The sequence below is a fragment of the Nuphar pumila genome, chromosome 11 (genome assembly GCF_984573655.1).
Source record: "Nuphar pumila chromosome 11, dmNupPumi1.hap1.1, whole genome shotgun sequence".
In the NCBI taxonomy this organism is placed as follows: Eukaryota; Viridiplantae; Streptophyta; class Magnoliopsida; order Nymphaeales; family Nymphaeaceae; genus Nuphar; species Nuphar pumila.
Window position 1 is genome coordinate 24854610 of NC_143259.1, and position 25329 is coordinate 24879938.

A 25329-nucleotide genomic window follows, 5' to 3' on the forward strand; every position below is an offset into this window, starting at 1 on the left:
TTCTTTAAATAAAGAATCTAATTCTTGAGATTTGAGGGGAATGGGAATCCCATTCCACCTCTATGTTTTGAATCCGAACAGAATGTGGAATCCTGAGGAATTGGATTCCTATTCCTCAGGATTCCACGAATCCAAACATGGACTAAAGATACACTACCCATCCAGATATCTCAATTAACTCTAATTTAAATTGCCAAAAGCTTATGAGAGGAAGAAAACAAGTCTACATTTTACAAACAACTTTTTAAATTATTTAAAATAAACATCAAACATTATGTGATTTTAGTACTTGAGGTCATTGTTCATGATCCACAATAACTTCAGATTTCCAAGGAAAAACAGCATGAATTACTATGACGATTAACAGTAATAAGCTTACTCATACCAAGGCACCACAAATCATATAAAGAGATGAATATTGTACAACAATTGATGAATGACACAATATGTGCCAATATAGATTTTCTGAGATTTAAAGGACCTAATCACAAGAAAAAATTATTACTTTTCAGCAGCATTGGCTACTTTTATCAGTAACACTGTCCTGGGATCACTCAGATGCTGATAATTCCACAATCTAGACCAACTCCCTGGCTAGTCAAATTTTCGGATGAATGAAATGTTGTTGGAAGTACTGGATATATTCGCATTCTTTGTCCTCTTCTATTCCATAAGTTCTCCCAACACACCTCAAGCCTGTGCAAAAGTTAAATTCGGTCAGTTTTGCATAAGCATACAGAATCAAATAACAATAGTGCTCAACACTGATCATAGTGACCTAAAAAAGTGCACCCCCTCATACAGTTCTTGCTAAGGTTGCAAAACTGAGAAGTGAAAACGAAAAGCAAGGCACTTTAAAATTGATAATAAGTTAGAAAAAAAAATGGATTTAGAAGCAAAAAAAAAAATTAAGAAGAAGCAAAATGAGAATCAAAAGGGAAGCAAAAAGAGAATTGAATGGAAAACGACAAAAGAACCAAAGCAAACACAAAATATAAACAGATATGGAAGTAAAAATGAAATCAAATGAGAAACAAATATATATTATGTTTTCTTAACTAATTGGAATACATGATCCACATTATTTTTGTGATATAAAATTTAGAAAGTTAAAATCTAAAAGCTAAAACATAGTCACAAAAGGGTTATGAAAGTAAAAATGAAACCAAATGCAAAACAAATATATATTATGTTTTTCTAACTAATTTAAACACATGCTCCACATTATTCTTGTGATAAAAAATTTTAAAAGTTATAAACTTAAAAAAGTGAAAACCATACTTATAAATCTGTTTTTTATGAAAATATCAACAAGGGAAAATCCCACAATAGTTTGAAAAAATGAGCTTTTTTCAAGAAAAACTAAAGTAAATATTAGTAAAGATCAATATACAAAATATATGATATACAACAACAACAACAACTACGCCTTCATCCCAAAGAAAAACAAAATATATGATATATGAAATAAAAAATAAAAATATGAATGATAAAAAAATTCTATAAAAATGATTTTGAAACTTTGCATTTTGGGGTACAATATCATCCATTGAAAATATCACAATAAGAATGTGATCTACATAACATGAGTATGATTGGAATGCCCAAGTAGCTGTATTAACAAGGGTTGACATGTATACGGGTATGGGTCAGGTCAGATCCATCAAGATCTAACACCTAACTCATTTTTCTTAGTCTTTTTTCTCAAGTCAATCTTTCTCAGTTTCTTATAAATTGTGTTTTTTATGATATAAAATTATATAATATAACATTTTCACTTATTTATTATTTCAATTTTATATATATAGTCATACACGCATTCATAGAAGTTCCTGAGTGGTACTCTTCGTACCTGTACCTGCACCCGCACCCATAGCTGTGGCATAGAATGCAATGTTTTCTAATGGTGATGTCTTTGTCTGGTTAAAACTTAAAACTAAATTAATAGATATGGCTATATTTCTATACAACATCAGCTTTTGACTTTTAAATAAGGAAAAAAGAGCCATTTGATGTTATGTTTCATTTTTCTATTGATGAGTGCATTTTCAATGCTAAAATAATTAGTAATAATAAATTAATAATAATACTAAGTACACCTGTAAAAACCAGTTAAAAAAAATTTTAAGAGATCGGACCCGGGTCGGGTCCAGACCCGACCCGGATCCAACCCGTGCCCAGCCCCTCGAAAACTCCTTTTTCAGAGGGGCTGGCAGCCCACGGCACGAGGCTTCTCCGGCGACACAGGGGGCGGGCCCTGTGTGCGCCCCCTCCCTATTAAAAGGCAAGAGGGGAGAGGGAAAGGCCTACGAGCCTCTCCCGACCCCCGACTCTCTCTCTCATCTCTCGTCTCTCTCCCCTCTGTCTCTGCTCTCTCTTTCTCCCCCTCGTTCCCTCACTCCCCTTCAAGGCATCCACTCGCCGGCGAGCCCCTCCCCGGCGACCTCCTTTCTCCTCGGCAGCCCAGGTAAACCCCCCCCCCCCCTCTCTTGTTCCGTTGGTTCGCCGGAAGGCCGGCAGGTGGCCGACAGCCCATGCCGAGCCTTCCTCCTCCTCTTTTTCGACAGGCAAGGGGCTCCGCCCCCTTGCCTTCCTCTTTTTTTCGACAGGCAAGGGGGCTCCGCCCCCCTTGCCCTCATCTTCTTAGCAGGCAGGGGGTGGAGCCCCCTATCCTTTTTAATTTTCTGGCAGGGGCCATGGCCCCTGCCCTTCCCTTCGTGTAGGGGCCGATGGCCCCTACCCTTTCCTTAAGAAAGGAAGCAGGGGCCTTCGGCCCCTGCCTCACCTCTTGGAAACCCAGCAGGGGCCGATGGCCCCAGCCCCTCCCCCTTGACCGACAGGGGCCTCTGGCCCTTGTCTCTCTTTCCTGTCGAGCAGAGGCTCCACAGGGGCCATTGGCCCCTACCACCTCTCCTGATAAGCCGCAGGGGGGCCCCTTTGGCCCCTGCACTCCCCCTCTTTTCCTTGAAACCCAGCAGGGGCCAATGGCCAACAGGGGCCTCTGGCCCCTGTCCCATTTTCTTGTCGAGCAAAACTCGACAAGGGCCATTTGGCCCCTGCACCCATCTCTTTTAACGGTATGGGTCATTGGACCCTACCCCGTTCTCTTTCGCAACTGTAAGGACCAATGACCCCTGCAGTGGATTGCGGAGAAACTAAGCTTTCTCCCTATCTATTCTTTTTATGCATGCTAAACTACGTATTTTTGCAGTTTACGCAACGGAGCCCGTTCGCGCCCCGCGAACTAAACCGACAATCACCTACGTTCGTAGACGACTCCATTCTCGCAATACCCCAAGGTAGGAGAAGTTGCACAAGGACTTAAATAATTAAATCAAGCTTAAATAATTAATAATCGAAAGGACTTAATGATATATTTATATACTTATACGTATATAAGTACACTTTTAAATCAAGGACGTGGTTTCGTAATCCTTGTCCTTTGCTTTCGCATTTCCTATTTCAGTTTGTCGTCGCGCTTTGCGCCCAGGCTTTTACTTTCGTATTTACTGCTTATTGTCTTTTAATTCAAGGACGCGGTTTCGCGGTCCTTGTCCTTTGCTTGCGCACTTCCTGTTTCTGTTGTCGTCGCGCTTTGCGCCCAGGCTTTTGCTTTCGTATTTACTACTTACTGTCTTTTAATTCAAGGACGCGGTTTCGCGATCCTTGTCCCTTGCTTTCGCAGTTCCTGTTTGCCATCGCGCTTCGCGCCCAGGCACTTCCTTTTTCGCATTATTGTCTTTTGTTTTTGCCTTGCCATAGACTCAGTGTAACGCCCCAAAATCGTGGACTTGAAACCTTTTATGAAAAAGGTTGAAAGCTTTGAAATCAATCATTTATCAGAGTTTAAAACAGAAGTTCAGCGGAAGATCAGGTTCAAAACAACAAGTCCCTAGACCTTGGGCACATTATAACCAAAAGCAGATTCCCCCTTACAAACCTATTTGCAGTTTAAATATATATTTTATTGAAATGAAAAGAAGAACCACATTTTGGTAATACAGTTTTAGAAATGCAGAGTTATAATCAAAAGAGATGCTTTCAAAGAAACCTTATACCGCATCTATCAAAAGTATCCCCAGGAGCGCAACGTCAGGAAAGGGCATTGCCTTGAGTGCATCACGTCATCATGCCATCGCAAGCTGTCTCAACCTGTTCACCACCTGTCCATGAAAATGGGTCAGTCACACAACAGACTAGTAGGGGTGCAAAGGACAAGAAAGAGCAGAAGCTGCAATAAGTAAGATAAACGTTAGCTCAAGCAGGAACAAGCAAGACTAGCAGATCTAACCAAATGTGCTGTGGAGTAAGCAAAGCTCTAGTAAAGCAGACAGCTACGTAAAAGAGCAGGAAGGATCAGAGTGCTTGAACAGACCACTATAGCAATCTCACAAATATAATAGGTGAAGAGTAACTAACTCTATCCACCAGCCAAGCAAAAGCAATTGCAAAAGACAGGTATTCATAACAACATTCGAAATAAATACAAGTACCATTATATGGTTCAGCCTATCGGCCAGCAGCTACATTAATCGTGAGGCACAAGCTATTGCATCACAAGCAATTTGTAAGCTACATAGGATAAGCAATCAACTAGTATGGAAAGCTAGTTATTACCAAGCACAGAACTGCGTAAGCAGTTTAACCAACAAGGGTAACGCCTCGACAGACGTACCTAGCTCAACGAGTAGCATACCTAACTACCGAGCTAACAAGCAAGCAAGCAATGCACGTCACAATATGCATATCTCAAGATCATGTGCATAAGTTATATCTTGTCTCATTACTGAGCAGGCCGTTGTGGGTACGCACAAGGCAAAACGTAGAAACAGCCGAGATCGATTCGGGGGTCCATTATGCTATGTATTTTATTATACCCCGAATGACTGACTGAGTCCGCTTCCTAAGGGGACGGTCTGTGACCAAGAGAGTAAATCCCCAAAGGCAAACAAAGGCCCAATGGATGCGCATCCGTACTTCTGCAGAAGTGGCCCGAAGGATTTCCCCTAACCTCCGATGACTGGGGAAGGTCGGATCTTTGCCCGAGATTGCCATATATGACTGTCAATCGGAGTTTTGTACCATCCATCCTCTCTCTTGATGAACCGTTCCGAATGAGCATGACGGAGGGTTACTTAACCGCCGTCTCATTCTCATGCTCTGGTCTTTCAACCCAATCGAGCATCTTGCCTGTGAAGGCGCATGATTATTATTTAGGTGAGTTATACGCGCCATTGCGCGTTCGAGACAAGCACACAATTCACATCTTACTCACAGCAGTACGCATCGTAACTATTCACATATACAAAAAAAGGGGGTCAATCCTCAGTGAGGGTAGAAACATCACTCTTGTGATCTCAAACACATGCCATTGCATGTTCGAGGCAGACATAGGCCTCTCATCCTACTCATCGTAGTACGCAACGTACCTGTTCAAAAGTACAACCACGATAAGAGGGGTATGGATCTCTCGCAGGAAATCCCAAAGCTTCTACTTTATAGAAACCCGCAGTGAACTCATTCCAGTTCCAACTGATCGTGCTCGGGTCCTTTAGACAATCGCGAGCAATCTGCCTATTAGGCGAAAGCAACATAACAGGATTAGCTTAATGTGTCAATACACGCTTAGAGGTTACTGTAGACCTCTCGTTCTGCTCTCGTAGCCCAAACATATCGTATGTGACTAAGGGTACAACTACAAGAGGAGGAACATGGATCCTTCGTAAGAGATCCAACAATACCTTCACAAAGGAAGGCACTACAATCTCGGTTGAACCAGAAAGGCCTAGAAACTAGGTCTTGTATCAGAGGTGAGGTAACGCCGATCTAGTGATGGCGCAAGTACCTTGCTAGGATTCCCGCCCCTACTCGTGCACAGGCTTCTAAACCAGGCTATCTGAGTCATATCGAATAGGTGAACTAAGGTTGTAACACACCTATCCCGAATGCATCGGTTTGGGAGATCTGACCGCTATCACTTTACAAGCTATACATTCCTGAAAATAGGATCGCACTTAAGACGATGTCTTTTGAGAACTGAAGTGCATAAGTGTGTGTCGTGGCTTGTAAGCCAAGTGAAACGATGTACACTATACATTCGAAGCTGCACGCAGGGAGTGTAAGCTGACAAGAGGCAAACTCATGCACATACTAATACAAAGGCAAAACGAGGGACAAGACTCGGTGGGCGAAGCCGCACCGCGAGGGTAGAACGCTAAAGCTCCATACGAGGTATGAGATCATACCTCGATCATCGTAACGCACAAGCAGGCAAACCCGTAAGCAACTCGTGAGGTAAGAGATCCTATACTGACCACACGAGTGTAAGGGACGACTCACGAGGCATGGGGTTGCACCTCGATAGATCAATAAACGCAAGTAGGAAAAGGAGCGTGCGACAAAGATAGGATACATGCACGAACAAGGCATATGCACGAAGCACAGCAACAAAGTAAAGACGAATACATACAAAAGGTAAGTGCAAGAGCAAGCACGACAGCACAGGAAAGTAAAATACGAAGAGTAAAGCAGAAGCAAAGTCATGGCGCATAAAGCGCGGGGCAACAAGTAAATACAAGAAGTAAAGTGCAAGAACGTAAAGGAGGACCAGGCATCCTGGAGAACAAGGCAAACATAAGCAAGTAAATGCCAAGGCGCAAAGCGCGGGGCAGCAGGAAAGTAAAGTGCGAAAGTAGGGAGGACAAGGATCGTGAAACCGCGTCCTTGAGTTAAAAGACATGGAATGTAAACACAGGAATGAAAAGCCTAGGCACATATAGCGCGGCGGCGACAAAAAGGAAAGTGCAAGAAAGTAAAGAGGACAAGGATCGCGAAACCGCGTCCTTGAAGGTAAAGACATACGTATATATATTATACGTATACATATATCATCATCTTTTAGTTATCTTTCTTATTTTAGCATTTATCAGTTCATTGTCCTTTCACGCAAGAATCCCCTACCTTAAGGGGTTGCAGGTCCTCGTACGCATGCAGCGTAGGCAAGCAAGAGCTCGAGCCACAGAGGGCGAGCTGGATCCACCGTTCAACCTGGAGATCTCAGAACATTAGCATATGCCGAAGGTAAACAAGAAGCAACAAGACAACCAGGCCTCTTGCCTGCAGGAGGCAGAGGCAGGAGCTCTGCATCCTGCAGACAAGGGTGCCAGAGGCAGGGGCCTCAGCCCTGCTTGGCAACAACAGCAGAGGCAGGGAGCAGGAGCTCCCTGTCTACTAGCACAAGGAAAAGCAGGGGAGGGAGCAGAAGCTCCCTGCCACACCTGCCACAACAAGGCAGGGGGGAAGCACCCCCTGTCAGAACACGAGACAGGGGCGCAGCCCCCTGCCGGCAGCAAGAACAAGGCAAGGGGGCAGAGCCCCTTGCCAGAGAACACGGAGATGCAGGGGGCAAGCCCTTGCTCGAAAACCAGAAAGCAGGGGGGGCTTCGCCCCCTGCTGGCACAACGCAGGAGGCAGGGGAGGCCCCGCCCCCTGCCGGCATAATGCAAGAGGCAGGGGGGGGACAGAACCCCCTGCCGAGGAGCAGCAGAAGAGCGGGGGCTCCGCCCACTGCAGGAGAAACAAACAGAAGGCAGGGGGCCCCTGCCCCCCCTGCCGGCAACAAAAGACAGGGGGCAAAGCCCCCTGCCGAGAGGCACCAAAAGAGCAGGGGGACTCAGTCCCCCTACCGACCCACTGCAAAAAGGCAGGGGGGTAACCCCCTGCCGACAAGAGGCAACAGGGGGCTCAGCCCCCCCCCCCCCCCCGTCGACCAAGAGCAAAAGGCAGGGGGGGTAACCCCCTGCCAAAACAAGAAGCGACAGGGGGCTCAGCCCCCCTGTCGTCCAACAGCTAAAAGAAAAGGGTGGCAGGAGGCGGAACCCCCTGCCAAGAAGAGCCAACGACAGGGGCTCAGCCCCCTGTCGACCAAGAACAAAGGGATGCAGTGGGGGGTTTAGCCCCCCCTGCCAACAAGTGGTGATGACTGGGGGCTCAGCCCCCCTGTCGATCCACCCTGCACACAGACGAAAAGAAGCAACGAAGAGGGGAGGGTTTTATACCTCAGAAGACCGTAGCAACGGGACCGCCTGAGGAGAGTCGTGACTGTCGGGGCTGGAAGGTCGACAGCACAGGCTCTAAGGAGAACGAGGAAGGCGGTGGCGATGAACGGTGGCGGCTGCAGCACCCCGAACGGAAGCAGAGGCTGACGGCACGCTCGGGGTCCCTGGCGCAGCCTGTGACGAAGGGGGTGTAGAGAGGGGCGGCCGATGGCAAGGAACCCTCGCTCGAAGGGTGAGAGGCGAAGAGGAGACAGCAAGGGGAAGAGGGGTGGTCGGCAAGGCTCGAAGGTCGCCGGCGATTCGTCGGTGCTCGAGGTCGCTGGGGATGCAAGCGGCGAAAAGCTCCGACGACGGGGGCTCCCACGCAGTCGACTGGGTCACGGGTGGCCACCGAGGAAACCAAGGTCGCAGGCGGCGGCGTCGAGGACCGGGAGTCGTCGACGCCCAGGGATCGCCGATCGTCAGGGAGGCCGGCCGGACGGAATCACTCGCCGGCGTCTCCGATCGCCGGCGGCAGCGTGAGGGGCGGGAGATCGGAGCAGAGGAGAGAGAGAAGGGGCGAGGGTTTTACCCCTCGCCCGAGACACCTGCGTCTTTTTAAAAGACGCAGGTTCTCGAGAGTTTGAGAACCCGGGTCCGGGTTGATCTCGGGTCCGGCCCGGATCCGGCCCCGACACAGGGGTCAGACCCTGACTCGTGTCCGACACGTGTCGGGCACGTGTCTGACACGAGTCGGACGCGATTTTTTTTTTTTTTTTTACGGGCTTTACATCCTACCTCCCTTGAAAGAATTTCGCCCTCGAAATTTTATAGGAAGGTGATCTGCCTAGATCGCAGCCAAAGGGAACTACGTAGATTAGGATGCACGCACGCACACGAACCCCCAGACACATAAGCTTCTGAAGGGATCAGGACAACACATAATGCGTCCCAAAGAGAGGTTCGAAGTCAACCATCTTGGTCGAACCAAACGTATGTGTGAATTCATTATAAATTTGTCTTCGCAAGAGTTCATAAAGAGTCATAAATAGAAAGGGATTTTAGCAGAAGGCTATAAGAATGCTTATTCGCTATCTTTAAGGGTGAAGAGACACGACGAGTCATCAAAGAAAACGAGTCTAGTAAAAGACCAAAAGGAAAGGTTAAACATTAACTTCTACTAGACGCGATAAGGGATGAAGAGACAAAACGAGACATTGCTCTAGCTTGTGTTCCTTGAACGGGGTCTCTAAATCATCATCAAGACGTCGTGTGTCACACTCGCAAACTCTAACAAATTTTGCGTCATGAAAACCACGATCTATACTCTCTCAAGGCCTAATGCGGCCAACTGCCACCTATCAAGACTCACCTAAGGCGACATACATTCTCATAAAAGCTCACCCTTCCAATAGAAGGTCGAAAACATGATATAGACCTAAAAATCAATACAAATCTAATTCTCACATCTGAGTTGGGCATATAATCATGCTAAAACAGAAAGCCAAATCTACAGATTCACAACTGGCTATACTCATCAATATCAGAAAATCAATACAACTCACCATAGCCTTTCATGGCAATCAAAGTCACACAAGTTCCTCGTCGGGCCTCCTGATCTGGGAAACGTACAACCTCACACGGGATTACCGCTCTAGATGGTATACCTGGTCTTGGACAGTGTATATCCTCACAGAGATTCTACCACTCTAGCCGGGTTACCAGATCTTGGTCATACGAACCCTCACAGAAAACCCTTGGGAACCCAAACCTCAACAAATGCCATAATCAAAGAAAATCACTACGATACCCGCATCAACACAAATGACCGCTCACTGGGTCGATAGCCACTAATAATCAACAAGATCCACGCCGAATCACCTGGTCTGGAAAAATGTACGACCTCACAAGGAATTACCGTCCTAGATGGTATACTTGGTCTTGGACCATACACTTCCTCACAGTTCACCGTCTTCGCGGCTACCCGGTCTTGGATAGTGCACGTCCTCACAGAATTCTACCACTCTAGTGGGTCACCTGATCTTGGTCATACACCCCCTTGCAGATAATCCATTGGAGATCAGATCCTCAACAGGCGCCATACACAGTGATACATGCACCAAAACAATCGACTGATCAAAATAATTGACCGCACACAGGGTCAGAAGCCACCAAGATGGGCATAAGCATAAATACCAGCAATATGCATCGTATCACTTCTTATGGCAGAACAAATCACAAAATCACACATTCTTCCAACAATTCTTATCTCGAAGCACACCGCATTCAACCACTTCAACGTGAAACACACGCACATATCTGCAAGACATCCCTAGTCCAATACCCATGATATTCATAAATCATGCTATACAAGGATGATATAATCACACAATCCATTATAATGCGAAACCCTGCAACACAGTTAGGTAGGCGTGATGTATCATCAAACTACTAATCATTTGTAGTCGTGAGGTGTCATATATCTAAGGGATCTAAACTAATGATTTGTAGGCGTACAAGTCAACCACCTAAAAGTTAATCAGTTGTAGGCGTGACACGTCATTCACCTAATAAGCATCACAATCATTAAGATCACAACGACACCAAAGTCACACGAAATTTCATCGATAAGCTTTTACTTAACAAAAATGCGCAACAACACACACAAAAAGCCTTAAACTAAGACTAACAAAAGTGTCTACTCGACGTTTTCTATGTGTTCTGTTGCTACTACTGAGAAGGTTGGGGCGTATTGCTCACTCGCCGAAGGTCATCCACCTTCTTTATGCGACAATCACGGATAAAGTGGCCCACTCTGCCACAATAAAAACAGCCACCAGAGGCTCGAGGACATGCCTGTCCACGGTGAACACGATCGCATCTCAGACACTTTGGGTTTAACGGTCGCTGAGGCTCATTTCCTTCACTTAGTTTCTGTCTTTTAGCAGGTCGACGCTTGTTGTCAGCAGTATCTTCGGCAGACTTTCAGTCGGGACGTTTGCTTAAAGTGGCAAACTTCAGCAGAATGACCCACCTTCCCGCAAAAATAACAACTATCGAGGTCCCCAAAAGCACCTAGGACCGAACAAAACATGAGGGCTGACACCTCGCTCTAGATTGGTGCTCGTGCATACCAGCCTATCAACCTTATGATCCAGGTTCTGGACCATCGCTTTGAGTTGCTCAACTGCTCCGGTTAATGCGTCTATAGATTTGATTAGTCTATTGAACAACATCTAAGCAAAAACATATTCTTTAATTAAAATAACTACAAAATAAGTTAAGAGAAAATAATACTCACAGTGCGATGCAGATGGCGGATGATCAAGGATTACCACTTTCCCAGTTGCTCTGATACCAAAAGTTGTAACGCCCCAAAATCGTGGACTTGAAACCTTTTATGAAAAAGGTTAAAAGCTTTGAAATCAATCATTTATCAGAGTTTAAAACAGAAGTTCAGCGGAAGATCAGGTTCAAAACAACAAGTCCCTAGACCTTGGGCACATTATAACCAAAAGCAGATTCCCCCTTACAAACCTATTTGCAGTTTAAATATATATTTTATTGAAATGAAAAGAAGAACCACATTTTGGTAATACAGTTTTAGAAATGCAGAGTTATAATCAAAAGAGATGCTTTCAAAGAAACCTTATACCGCATCTATCAAAAGTATCCCCAGGAGCGCAACGTCAGGAAAGGGCATTGCCTTGAGTGCATCACGTCATCATGCCATCGCAAGCTGTCTCAACCTGTTCACCACCTGTCCATGAAAATGGGTCAGTCACACAACAGACTAGTAGGGGTGCAAAGGACAAGAAAGAGCAGAAGCTGCAATAAGTAAGATAAACGTTACCTCAAGCAGGAACAAGCAAGACTAGCAGATCTAACCAAATGTGCTGTGGAGTAAGCAAAGCTCTAGTAAAGCAGACAGCTACGTAAAAGAGCAGGAAGGATCAGAGTGCTTGAACAAACCACTATAGCAATCTCACAAATATAATAGGTGAAGAGTAACTAACTCTATCCACCAGCCAAGCAAAAGCAATTGCAAAAGACAGGTATTCATAACAACATTCGAAATAAATACAAGTACCATTATATGGTTCAGCCTATCGGCCAGCAGCTACATTAATCGTGAGGCACAAGCTATTGCATCACAAGCAATTTGTAAGCTACACAGGATAAGCAATCAACTAGTATGAAAAGCTAGTTATTACCAAGCACAGAACTGCGTAAGCAGTTTAACCAACAAGGGTAACGCCTCGACAGGCGTACCTAGCTCAACGAGTAGCATACCTAACTACCGAGCTAACAAGCAAGCAAGCAATGCACGTCACAATATGCATATCTCAAGATCATGTGCATAAGTTATATCTTGTCTCATTACTGAGCAGGCTGTTGTGGGTACGCACAAGGCAAAACGTAGAAACAGCCGAGATCGATTCGGGGGTCCATTATGCTATGTATTTTATTATACCCCGAATGACTGACTGAGTCCGCTTCCTAAGAGGACGGTCTGTGACCAAGAGAGTAAATCCCCAAAGGCAAACAAAGGCCCAATGGATGCGCATCCGTACTTCTGCAGAAGTGGCCCGAAGGATTTCCCCTAACCTCCGATGACTGGGGAAGGTCGGATCTTTGCCCGAGATTGCCATATATGACTGTCAATCGGAGTTTTGTACCATCCATCCTCTCTCTTGATGAACCGTTCCGAATGAGCACGACGGAGGGTTACTTAACCGCCGTCTCATTCTCATGCTCTGGTCTTTCAACCCAATCGAGCATCTTGCCTGTGAAGGCGCATGATTATTATTTAGGTGAGTTATACGCGTCATTGCGCGTTCGAGACAAGCACACAATTCACATCTTACTCACAGCAGTACGCATCGTAACTATTCACATATACAAAAAAAGGGGGTCAATCCTCAGTGAGGGTAGAAACATCACTCTTGTGATCTCAAACACATGCCATTGCATGTTCGAGGCAGACATAGGCCTCTCATCCTACTCATCGTAGTACGCAACGTACCTGTTCAAAAGTACAACCACGATAAGAGGGGTATGGATCTCTCGCAGGAAATCCCAAAGCTTCTACTTTATAGAAACCCGCAGTGAACTCATTCCAGTTCCAACTGATCGTGCTCGGGTCCTTTAGACAATCGCGAGCAATCTGCCTATTAGGCGAAAGCAACATAACAGGATTAGCTTAATGTGTCAATACACGCTTAGAGGTTACTGTAGACCTCTCGTTCTGCTCTCGTAGCCCAAACATATCGTATGTGACTAAGGGTACAACTACAAGAGGAGGAACATGGATCCTTCGTAAGAGATCCAACAATACCTTCACAAAGGAAGGCACTACAATCTCGGTTGAACCAGAAAGGCCTAGAAACTAGGTCTTGTATCAGAGGTGAGGTAACGCCGATCTAGTGATGGCGCAAGTACCTTGCTAGGATTCCCGCCCCTACTCGTGCACAGGCTTCTAAACCAGGCTATCTGAGTCATATCGAATAGGTGAACTAAGGTTGTAACACACCTATCCCGAATGCATCGGTTTGGGAGATCTGGCCGATATCACTTTACAAGCTATACATTCCTGAAAATAGGATCGCACTTAAGACAATGTCTTTTGAGAACTGAAGTGCATAAGTGCGTGTCGTGGCTTGTAAGCCAAGTGAAACGATGTACACTATACATTCGAAGCTGCACGCAGGGAGTGTAAGCTGACAAGAGGCAAACTCATGCACATACTAATACAAAGGCAAAACGAGGGACAAGACTCGGTGGGCGAAGCCGCACCGCGAGGGTAGAACGCTAAAGCTCCATACGACGTATGAGATCATACCTCGATCATCGTAACGCACAAGCAGGCAAACCCGTAAGCAACTCGTGAGGTAAGAGATCCTATACTGACCACGCGAGTGTAAGGGACGACTCACGAGGCATGGGGTTGCACCTCGATAGATCAATAAACGCAAGTAGGAAAAGGAGCGTGCGACAAAGATAGGATACATGCACGAACAAGGCACATGCACGAAGCGCAGCAACAAAGTAAAGACGAATACATACAAAAGGTAAGTGCAAGAGCAAGCACGACAGCACAGGAAAGTAAAATACGAAGAGTAAAGCAGAAGCAAAGCCATAGCGCATAAAGCGCGGGGCAACAAGTAAATACAAGAAGTAAAGTGCAAGAACGTAAAGGAGGACCAGGCATCCTGGAGAACAAGGCAAACATAAGCAAGTAAATGCCAAGGCGCAAAGTGCGGGGCAGCAGGAAAGTAAAATGCGAAAGTAGGGAGGACAAGGATCGCGAAACCGCGTCCTTGAGTTAAAAGACATGGAATGTAAAGACAAGAATGAAAAGCCTAGGCACATATAGCGCGGCGGCGACAGAAAGGAAAGTGCAAGAAAGTAAAGAGGACAAGGATCGCGAAACCGCGTCCTTGAAGGTAAAGACATACGTATATATATTATACGTATACATATATCATCCTCTTTTAGTTATCTTTCTTATTTTAGCATTTATCAGTTCATTGTCCTTTCACGCAAGAATCCCCTACCTTAAGGGGTTGCGGGTCCTCGTACGCATGCAGCGTAGGCAAGCAAGAGCTCGAGCCACAGAGGGCGAGCTGGATCCACCGTTCAACCTGGAGATCTCAGAACATTAGCATATGCCGAAGGTAAACAAGAAGCAAAAAGACAACCAGGCCTCTTGCCTGCAGGAGGCAGAGGCAGGAGCTCTGCATCCTGCAGACAAGGGTGCCAGAGGCAGGGGCCTCAGCCCTGCTTGGCAACAACAGCAGAGGCAGGGAGCAGGAGCTCCCTGTCTACTAGCACAAGGAAAAGCAGGGGAGGGAGCAGAAGCTCCCTGCCACACCAAGGCAGGGGGGAAGCACCCCCTGTCAGAACACGAGACAGGGGCGCAGCCCCCTGCCGGCAGCAAGAACAAGGCAAGGGGGCAGAGCCCCTTGCCAGAGAACACGGAGATGCAGGGGGCAAGCCCTTGCTCGAAAACCAGAAAGCAGGGGGGGCTTCGCCCCCTGCTGGCACAACGCAGGAGCAGGGGAGGCCCCGCCCCCTGTCGGCATAATGCAAGAGGCAGGGGGGGGGGGACAGAACCCCCTGCCGAGGAGCAGCAGAAGAGCAGGGGGGCTCCGCCCCCTGTAGGGGAAACAAACAAAAGGCAGGGGGCCCCTGCCCCCCCTGCCGGCAATAAAAGAAAGGGGGCAAAGCCCCCTGCCGAGAGGCACCAAAAGAGCAGGGGGAATCAGTCCCCCTACCGACCCAGTGCAAAAAGGCAGGGGGGTAACCCCCTGCCGACAAGAGGCGACAGGGGGCTCAGCCCCCCCCCCGTCGACCAAGAGAAAAAGGCAGGCGGGGGTAACCCCCTGCCAAAACAAGAAGCGACAGGGGGCTCAGCCCCCCTGTCGTCCAACAGCAAAAAGAAAAGGGTGGCAGGAGTCGGAACCCCCTGCCAAGAAGAGCCAACGACAGGGGCTCAACCCCCTGTCGACCAAGAACAAAGGGAGGCAGTGGGGGGTTTAGCCCCCCCTGCCAACAAGTGGTGATGACAGGGGGCTCAGCCCCCCTGTCGATCCACCCTGCACACAGACGAAAAGAAGCAACGAAGAGGGGAGGGTTTTATACCTCAGAAGACCGTAGCAACGGGACAGCCTGAGGAGAGTCGTGACTGTCGGGGCTGGAAGGTCGACAGCACAGGCTCCAAGGAGAACGAGGAAGGCGGTGGCGATGAACGGTGGCGGCTGCAGCACCCCGAACGGAAGCAGAGGCTGACGGCACGCTCGGGGTCCCTGGCGCAGCCTCTGACGAAGGGGGAGTAGAGAGGGGTGGCCGATGGCAAGGAACCCTCGCTCGAAGGGTGAGAGGCGAAGAGGAGACAGCAAGGGGAAGAGGGGTGGTCGGCAAGGCTCGAAGGTCGCCGGCGATTCGTCGGTGCTCGAGGTCGCTGGGGATGCAAGCGGCGAAAAGCTCCGACGACGGGGGCTCCCGCGCAGTCGACTGGGTCACGGGTGGCCACCGAGGAAACCAAGGTCGCAGGCGGCGGCGTCGAGGACCGGGAGTCGTCGACGCCCAGGGATCGTCGATCGTCAGGGAGGCCGGCCGGACGGAATCACTCGCCGGCGTCTCCGATCGCCGGCGGCAGCGTGAGGGGCGGGAGATCGGAGCAGAGGAGAGAGAGAAGGGGCGAGGGTTTTACCCCTCGCCCGAGACACCTGCGTCTTTTTAAAAGACGCAGGTTCTCGAGAGTTCGAGAACCCGGGTCCGGGTTGATCTCGGGTCCGGCCCGGATCCGGCCCCGACACAAGGGTCAGACCCTGACTCGTGCCGGGCACGTGTCTGACACGAGTCGGACGCGATTTTTTTTTTTTTTTTTTCACGGGCTTTACACTCAGTGTATTCGGGAGGAATACCTATTCCTCTTTCTACCCGATATGTTTTGGGAAAACCCTTGATCTGGGGCAAGATCAAGTTGTTGGGTGATAGGTTCATTTGTGAAACCCATTTACCAAAACCAGTGTCGTGACTTACATAGCACCCAGACACTGCGTCATCGGATGTCAGATTCGAGAAAATCACATGTCATATGTTGGCAAGTTGTGTGTCGTTTCGAAAGATTTGAAATGTTAAAATAGCTTTTAAAAACATTATATCTTTACGAAACACATTCCCGAGGCTCCTATTAAGGACCTGTATACCATTTCCTCGTAAGTGTACTTCTTGAACATGCGAGACATGTTAGTACTACGACGATTGGATGAAAGAGTCTTATGACCTCGATTGATGCTTAGTGCACATTGTTGAAAACACATATAAAAAAAAATGGGATCGCCTTCATAGGCAAAATGCTCGTTTCGGTCTAATGGACCAGAGCATGAAGAATGAGGCAACGGCTAAGAAACCCCGTCGCGCTCAATTCAACTTGGCTTCGTCAAGAGAGAGGACGAAGGGTACCAACTCCGATGGACAGACCATTTATGGCTTTTTAAAAGGGCAAAAGACCCATTTTTCCCCAGTCATCGGAGGTTAGGGGGAGGGATAGGGGCTACATAAGTTAGCCTAACACTTCTGCAGAAGTTGGATGCATCCCTATCAGGCCTTGGGGACTTACTCTCTCGACCATCGGTCGTCTCCATAGGAATAGGATTCAGTCAGACAACCGAGGTATATTAAAATACTTAACATAATGAACACTCGGCTTGGACTCGACTGTTTCGACTCACGTGCCATGTATGTACCCGCATGGCCGGTTATCAAGTAATAATTAAATTGAGCATGCACACCCTTTTCAGTTTGTTGTACTTAGCTTATTCCTCCAGTCTATCTGCTTAGTTTGCTCGTTACTACCTGCTGCATAAATTATCTATGCCTAATTTAGTTCTTTCTGTCTTTGTACTCTCCTGCTAGTTTTTCGCAAAACTAACCCATTTCATGGGTACAGGTGACGATTAGGTGCATCAGGCGATGGCACGACTGCGAGATGATTTAAGGATCCATTGTTTCTGCTCGTAGTTCTTCTCCTGAACATTTTGGTTTTTGATACGGTTTTCCCTTGAGGAAACCCAAATTTTGTACAAACTTGATACTCTCTTTAAATAGAAGAAATGGTTTTCTAAGTATTATTACAGATCGTCCATGATAAATCTTTTTTTTCTCGCTAACGTGCCCAAGGTTGTCAAACCTGTCCTTTTTCTTTTAAAAGAAATCGTTTCCGTTGATTTTAGAAATAAACTCTGTAAAGAAAAGGAATTTTCCAACTATTTCAAGGAATTTATAAGGTTCAAAATTTTGGGGCGTTACAACTTGGTATCGGAGCAGATCGAAACAGTGATTCTTGGTCATCGAGCATCCGCATCGCACTGTAAGTAAATTAATTTCTCTTTTTTATACTATTAAACTAGAGTATACCTTACATGAGTATTTGGGGTTTTTCTTGTTCAAAGAAAATGAACCCTCCGAATGATGAGAGATTGGAACGTAGAAGAGGCGCAAGAAGAACGCGCTGTCGTTCTGTAAGGGGCAGAAGTTCTGTGGTAGGAAGACTTGAGTGTTCGACTACCGGTTCAGATCATTGGACCAACAGGCCGCCCCCTCCCACTTTTGCGGATTCATGGGGCATTACGCTTCCAGATGCCTACCAAGCACCGCTAGCCGCGACATGGGCAGCAGTGCACTTTCGGGAAGGAAGTCGTATACCGAACCATGTCCTAGTTAATCGACACACTTCTCTGGAATCCTCTGAAGCAGAATCCCCCTGGCAAGCCCAGATAGGGTGCGAATTCTGTGGTGAAGGACATACGATAGATAATTGTCAACTCAGGGAAGCATACGATAGAAGGGCGACTGCAGCACAAGATCTGGAGGACACAACATCCTCAGTCCAGGGTACTTATGACACACCATCGTGTGATGGACAAATATTACCCCTAGAGAGTGCTCAGGACATCGCTCCACCCACTCATATGCCTTCCCCCAACTCACCAATATACACACCAACCCCAGACTCACCGCAGTACATATCAGATACCCCGGTAAACACTCCGGCTTCACCGCTGTACATATCGGATTCTCCGGTATACACTCCAGCTTCACCGCAATACATACCGAATTCTCCGGTGTACACTCCAGCTTCACCGCCCTATGCACCGGATGCCTCGCCACATTACTCCCCCACTACTCCTCTTCACGGGCAAGGAGTTCCGAATGAGGATTTGCATCCTTTTCCCCCTCTGCGCGGGTTAAGGCGCACAGGTATCGCAAGAGAGTACTTGAGGAAATACTCTCAACATCCTTAAAGGATATAAAACTCGTTGGTTTTTGTACCCGTGGACAGCTTTTTGCTTTTGACTTTTTGTAAGTGCCCTCTTATACCAGCACTGCTGGGCTTTTATAATCTCTATTACTCGGAAATACGATAAACTTTTTGATATTATTCTTTTCCTTCAAGTATTGACTTATGTATCATCTGGGTATTTTAAGGATGGTTCGAGGGTCGAACGAGGGTTCGTCTGACGAATGGTCAGATCAACGGGGATTCATCATGGATTCCTTGAGCGCATTGGCTAGCGCCATGCGAAATCAAGCGCACAACCAAGTACCTACCCCAGAACCAAGCCACTCTGCGGCAGTATCATATGAAAAGTTCTTAAAGCTCGATCCTCCAACCTTCACAGGCAAGCCCGACCCCGATGCAGCTGAAAACTGGATTTTGGAAGTAGAGCGAGTTTTCCAAGTTTTGACAGTCCCAGAAGACAAGAAGACTATTTTCAGTACCTTCAGACTTTTGGGTGCCGCCCGCCATTGGTGGGACACGACTCGAAACATCCAGTTCTCAACAGATTCGCTTATTCCTTGGGAGTCCTTCAAAAAGGCTTTCTTAGAGAACTATTTTCCTCCTCATGCTAGGGAGAGGAAAAAGGTGGAGTTCTTGGAACTTTGCCAAGGCACGTCAAGTCTGGTGGACTACATCTCCAGGTTCCAGGAGTTGGAGCGTCATTGCCCCAACTTATTCGTAGATGATCGGGAGCGGGCAGGGAAATTCATCCGCAGATTAAAGGAAGGACTCCGACCAAGGGTCCTAAACAGCATGCCATCAACTCTCTCCGCAGCTGTTGCTGCAGCCACTCTCCTGACCGAGGATTGGGAACGCTCCAAGAGCACCCAAAGCAAGAAGCCACCCGTTGTGGGTAACGATCAAAAGAGATATCCCTCTGGCGGTCAAACCAAGCGACCGCCCTCTTTCGTAAACAAAGAAGGTGGAAGAAAGCCATATCCTCCTTCCAAACGTCAGCGTCCTCAGGGCAACCCTCCCGCCCGGCAGCAGGCGGGCGATGTATGCCGCAAATGCGGACGACCTCACCCCGGGCAAGCATGCCCTCTTCTTATAGGCGGATGCCTGTACTGTAGCAAGATGGGCCACTTTGCACGCGAGTGCCGCAAGAAGGCGGCTGACGACCTCAGACGGAATAGTGGAGCACCTCTGCTCCCCCGACCACCGCCGCAACCGCAACAACAGCAACATTCTTACCAGGCGCAACAACCACAGTCCAGCGGCCAGAAGAAAGCACCGGGACGCGTTTACACTGCCACGGTCGAACAGTTGACCAAGGGCGAGCTTGTGCAAGGTACCCTCTTGATTGCTAACCAAGCAACTTTCGTACTCTTTGATTGCGGTGTCACTCATTCTTTTATTTCTGTAAAATTTGTTGAACTCTTGCACGTACCTGTAAGTTCGTTAGATAATGCTCTCAACGTCTATAACCCGATTGGGAAGAGCACTATTTGTGCGACCTACGTGCTAGCTTTGGACGTAGTCTTGGCAGATCGACATTATCCGGCCTGCACTATCCTTCTAGATATGACCGAATTTGACGTCATCCTAGGCATGGATTGGCTGCACAAGTACCATGCCAAAATCTTTTGCCATGAAAGCAAGATTGTGTTATCTCCACCAGGGATGCCTAAGGTGGAATTCAAGTTCGTGAAGGCAGTCCGTGCAAGCAAGATGATTTCTTCACTAAAGGCACAACATTACCTGAGAAGGGGATGCACTGCCTTTTTAGTCAGTGTCGTCCAGTCTGAGCCGACGCTAGTTTCGATTAGAGATCTGGAGGTGGTTCGGGATTTTCCAGACGTCTTCCCAGAGGAGCTGCCAGGACTTCCCCCACCACGAGAGGTTGAATTCAACATCGAGTTGCTACCGGGTACTGCGTCAATTTCTAAAGCTCCATACCGTATGGCGCCAGCCGAGCTCGAGGAACTCAAGAAGCAGCTACAGGAGTTGATGGATCTAGGATTCATTCGCCCCAGTGTCTCGCCTTGGGGAGCTCCTGTTTTATTCGTTAAAAAGAATGACGGATCATTGCGGTTGTGCATCGACTATCGAATGCTCAACCAGGCCACAATAAAGAATAAATATCCGTTACCGCGTATCGAAGATCTGTTCGATCAACTGCGGAATGCCAAGATTTTCTCAAAGATCGACCTTAGGTCAGGATACCATCAACTCAGAATTAAGGGAGATGATATCTCCAAGACGGCTTTTCGAACCAGGTATGGGCATTTCGAGTTTACTGTCATGCCTTTCGGACTCACCAACGCTCCTGCAGCCTTCATGGACCTCATGAACCGTGTGTTTAAACCCTTTTTAGACACCTTCGTCATCGTGTTCATTGATGACATCCTGGTGTACTCGGAGACCTGGGATGAACATCGCAAACACCTGATCATCATTTTGGAAACCTTGCAGAAGGAGCGTTTGTTCGCTAAATTCTCTAAAAGCGAGTTTTGGCTCAAGGAGGTTATGTTTTTGGGACATGTTATATCCGAGAAAGGCGTATCTGTAGATCCTGCCAAGGTGGAGGCCGTACTAAATTGGCAACAACCGAGGAATGTTCGTGACATCAGAAGTTTCCTTGGATTAGCTGGATATTATCGAAGATTTATCCAAGACTTTTCCAAAATCTCTCTGCCTATGACAAAGCTGCTAAAGGAGGCTAAGTTCGTGTGGGACGATTCGTGCGAAAACAGTTTTCAGTTGCTGAAGGAACGACTTACTACCGCTCCTATCTTGGCCTTGCCTTCAGGACAAGGCGGCTTCGTGATTTATACTGACGCTTCCGGGACAGGCTTGAGTTGCGTCCTAATGCAGAATGGTAATACGCATCGCGTCAACTTAAGATTCATGAGAAGAATTATCCGACTCACGATTTGGAATTAGCGGCTGTGGTGTTCGCATTAAAGATTTGGCGACACTCCTTGTACGGGGAACAATTCGAGGCTTTTACGGATCATAAGAGCCTCAAGTACTTGTTTTCACAGAAAGAGCTTAATATGAGGCAACGACGGTGGCTAGAATTTCTCAAGGATTACGATTTCACCCTTTCCTACCATCCAGGAAAGGCAAACGTGGTAGCTGATGCTCTCAGCCGTAAGGCTTCTAGCATTTCCGTCAACCTATTATACGTAGGTTGGAAGTTGATTGAGGATTTGGTTTCATGGAAACCGTTTGCAGTCTCATCAAATTCTATCAGTCTTTCTAATCAGATAGCTCAACCTGAGCTATTAGCCAAGATCCTTGCTGGGCAAAAGACTGATGCGCAGTACGAGAAGCTGAAGGCTCGTACACAGCAGACCGATACTCCTTTCCGACTTAAGGACGATGGAAGCATTTGGCTCAAAAATCGTCTTTGGGTCCCAAATGATCCCGTTTTGAGAGACGAAATTCTCGAAGAGGCCCATAAATCCAAATATACGATTCACCTGGGAGGCACGAAGATGTTCAAAGACTTGCAGCGCAGATATTGGTGGAGCGGAATGAAGTGAGACGTGGCCGAATACATCCCTAAGTGTTTGACTTGCCAGCAGATTAAGATCGAGCATCAACGACCTGGCGGAGTGATGCAACAAATGGATATCCCACAATGGAAGTGGAAAGACATCACTATGGACTTTATCGTCGGTTTGCCAAGGACACGAAGAAAGAACGATGCGATTTGGGTGATCGTTGACAGACTCACCAAGGCTCATTTCCTTCCTATCCGTATTAGTCAGTCCTTAGACAGTTTGGTGGATCTCTACATTCGTGAGATTGTGAGGTTGCACGGTGTTCCAGTATCTATCATCTCCGATCGTGATCCGAGGTTTACCTCGAGGTTTTGGGGACAACTTCAAATCGCGTTGGGTACGAATTTAAAGTTCAGTACCGCTTTTCACCCTCAGACTGACGGACAGTCTGAACGCACAATTCAGACTTTGGAGGACATGCTGTGTGCGTGCATGATGGACTGGAAGGGAGAATGGTATTCTCATACCAGTCTGGCCGAATTCGCGTACAATAACAGTTATCATGCTAGCATCGGGATGGCCCCTTACGAGGCCTTGTATGGAAAGTCTTGTCGTTCGCCTCTCTACTGGGACGAGGTTGGCGAGCGAAGGATGGAATCTCCTGTAGTGCTACAACACTACACTCAGCAGGTGCAGATGATACGAGAGCGACTCCGTACTGTACAGAGTCGGCAAAAAAGTTACGCGAATCGTCGTCGTCGAGAGCTCACCTTCTCGATAGGAGATATGGTTTTTGTTAAGGTATCTCCCACGAAGAGCGTTTTTCGTTTTGGAAAAAAAGGAAAGTTAAGCCCTAGATTTGTCGGACCGTTCGAGATCCTGGAACGGATTGGTGAAGCAGCTTATCGTGTGGCTTTACCGCCTCAGTACGCTCAGATCCATAATGTTTTTCACGTATCCATGCTTCGAAAATACGTTCACGACCCATCACACATCATCCATTATGATGATGTAGACATTCAGAAGGATTTGTCTTTCGAGGAAAGACCAGTCGAGATCGTTGATCGTCGAGAGCAACTGCTTAGATCTAAGACGATATCTCTTGTAAAAGTGTGTTGGAAGCTCCATGGAATAGAGAAATGTACTTGGGAGCCTGACTCTGCTATTAGGGAGAAATACCCTGACTTGTACTTTGATCGTTAAGTTCAATTTAATTTCGAGGACGAAATTATTTTAAGAAGGATTGGATGTCAAAACCAGTTAAAAAAAAAAAATTTAAAGAGAACGGACCTGGGTCGAGTCCAGACCCGACCCGAATCCAACCCGTGCCCAGCCCCTCGAAAACTCCTTTTTCAGAGGGGCTGGCAGCCCACGGCAAGGGGCTTCTCCGGCGACACAGGGGGCGGGCCCTGTGTGCGCCCCCTCCCTATTAAAAGGCAAGAGGGGAGAGGGGAGGGCCTATGAGCCTCCCCCGACACCCGACTCTCTCTCTCATCTCTCGTCTCTCTCCCTATGTCTCTGCTCTCTCTTTCTCCCCCTCATTCCCTCACTCCCCTTCACGGCATCCACTCGTCGGCGAGCCCCTCCCCGGCGACCTCCTTGCTCCTCGGCAGCCCAGGTAATCACCCCGCCCCCCTCTCTTCTTCTGTTGGTTCGCCGGAAGGCCGGCAGCCCCTGCCGAGCCTTCCTCCTCTTTTTCGGCAGGCAAGGGGCTTCGCCCCCTTGCCTTCATCTTTCTCGACAGGCAAAGGGCTCCGCCCCCTTACCTTCCTCTTTTTTTCGACAGGCAAGGGGGCTCCGCCCCCCTTGCCCTCATCTTCTTAGCAGGCAGGGGGCGGAGCCCCCAGCCCTTTTTAATTTTCTGGCAGGGGCCATGGCCCCTGCCCTTCCCTTCGTGTAGGGGCCGATGGCCCCTACCCTTTCCTTAAGAAAGGAAGCAGGGGCCTTCGGCCCCTGCCTCACCTCTTGGAAACCCAGCAGGGGCCGATGGCCCCAGCCCCTCCCTTGACCGACAGGGGCCTCTGGCCCCTGTCTCTCTTTCCTATCGAGCAGAGGCTCGACAGGGGCCATTGGCCCCTGCCACCTCTCCTAATAAGCCGCAGGGGGGCCCCTTTGGCCCCCACACTCCCCCTCTTTTCCTTGAAACCCAGCAGGGGCCAATGGCCCCTGCCCCTCTTTAGACCGACAGGAGCCTCTGGCCCCTGTCCCATTTTCTTGTCGAGCAAAACTCGACAAGGGCCATTTGGCCCCTGCACCCATCTCTTTTAACGGTATGGGTCATTGGACCCTACCCCGTTCTCTTTCGCAACTATAGGGACCAATGACCCCTGCAGTGGATTGCGGAGAAACTAAGCTTTCTCCCTATCTATTCTTTTTATGCATGCTAAACTACGTATTTTTGCAGTTTACGCAACGGAGCCCGTTCGCGCCCCGCGAACTAAACCGACAATCACCTACGTTCGTAGACGACTCCATTCTCGCAATACCCCAAGGTAGGAGAAGTTGCACAAGGACTTAAATAATTAAATCAAGCTTAAATAATTAATAATCGAAAGGACTTAATGATATATTTATATACTTATACGTATATAAGTACACTTTTAAATCAAGGACGTGGTTTCGTAATCCTTGTCCTTTGCTTTCGCATTTCCTATTTCAGTTTGTCGTCGCGCTTTGCGCCCAGGCTTTTACTTTCGTATTTACTGCTTATTGTCTTTTAATTCAAGGACGCGGTTTCGCGGTCCTTGTCCTTTGCTTGCGCACTTCCTGTTTTTGTTGCCGTCGCGCTTTGCGCCCAGGCTTTTGCTTTCGTATTTACTACTTACTGTCTTTTAATTCAAGGAATCGGTTTCGCGATCCTTGTCCCTTGCTTTCGCAGATCTTGTTTGTCGTCGCGCTTCGCGCCCAGGCACTTCCTTTTTCGCATTATTGTCTTTTGTTTTTGCCTTGCCATAGACTCAGTGTATTCGGGAGGAATACCTATTCCTCTTTC

At 47.7% G+C, this 25329-nt stretch overlaps 1 protein-coding gene across 4 annotated transcripts in view; it reads right to left on the reverse strand.

The window, feature by feature from the left end:
- Window positions 1–228: 228 nt before the first annotated feature.
- LOC149822199 (Metallo-hydrolase/oxidoreductase superfamily protein) overlaps window positions 229–25329 on the reverse strand; it is a 195559-nt gene continuing 170458 nt past the window's right edge. For all 4 annotated transcript variants that reach the window (XM_089981040.1, XM_089981042.1, XM_089981039.1 and 1 more), the window contains one exon: window positions 229–696. In XM_089981040.1, coding sequence (XP_089837166.1) covers window positions 555–696 — 142 coding nt within the window. In that variant the 3' untranslated portion in view covers window positions 229–554. The remainder of the gene's footprint in view (window positions 697–25329) is intronic.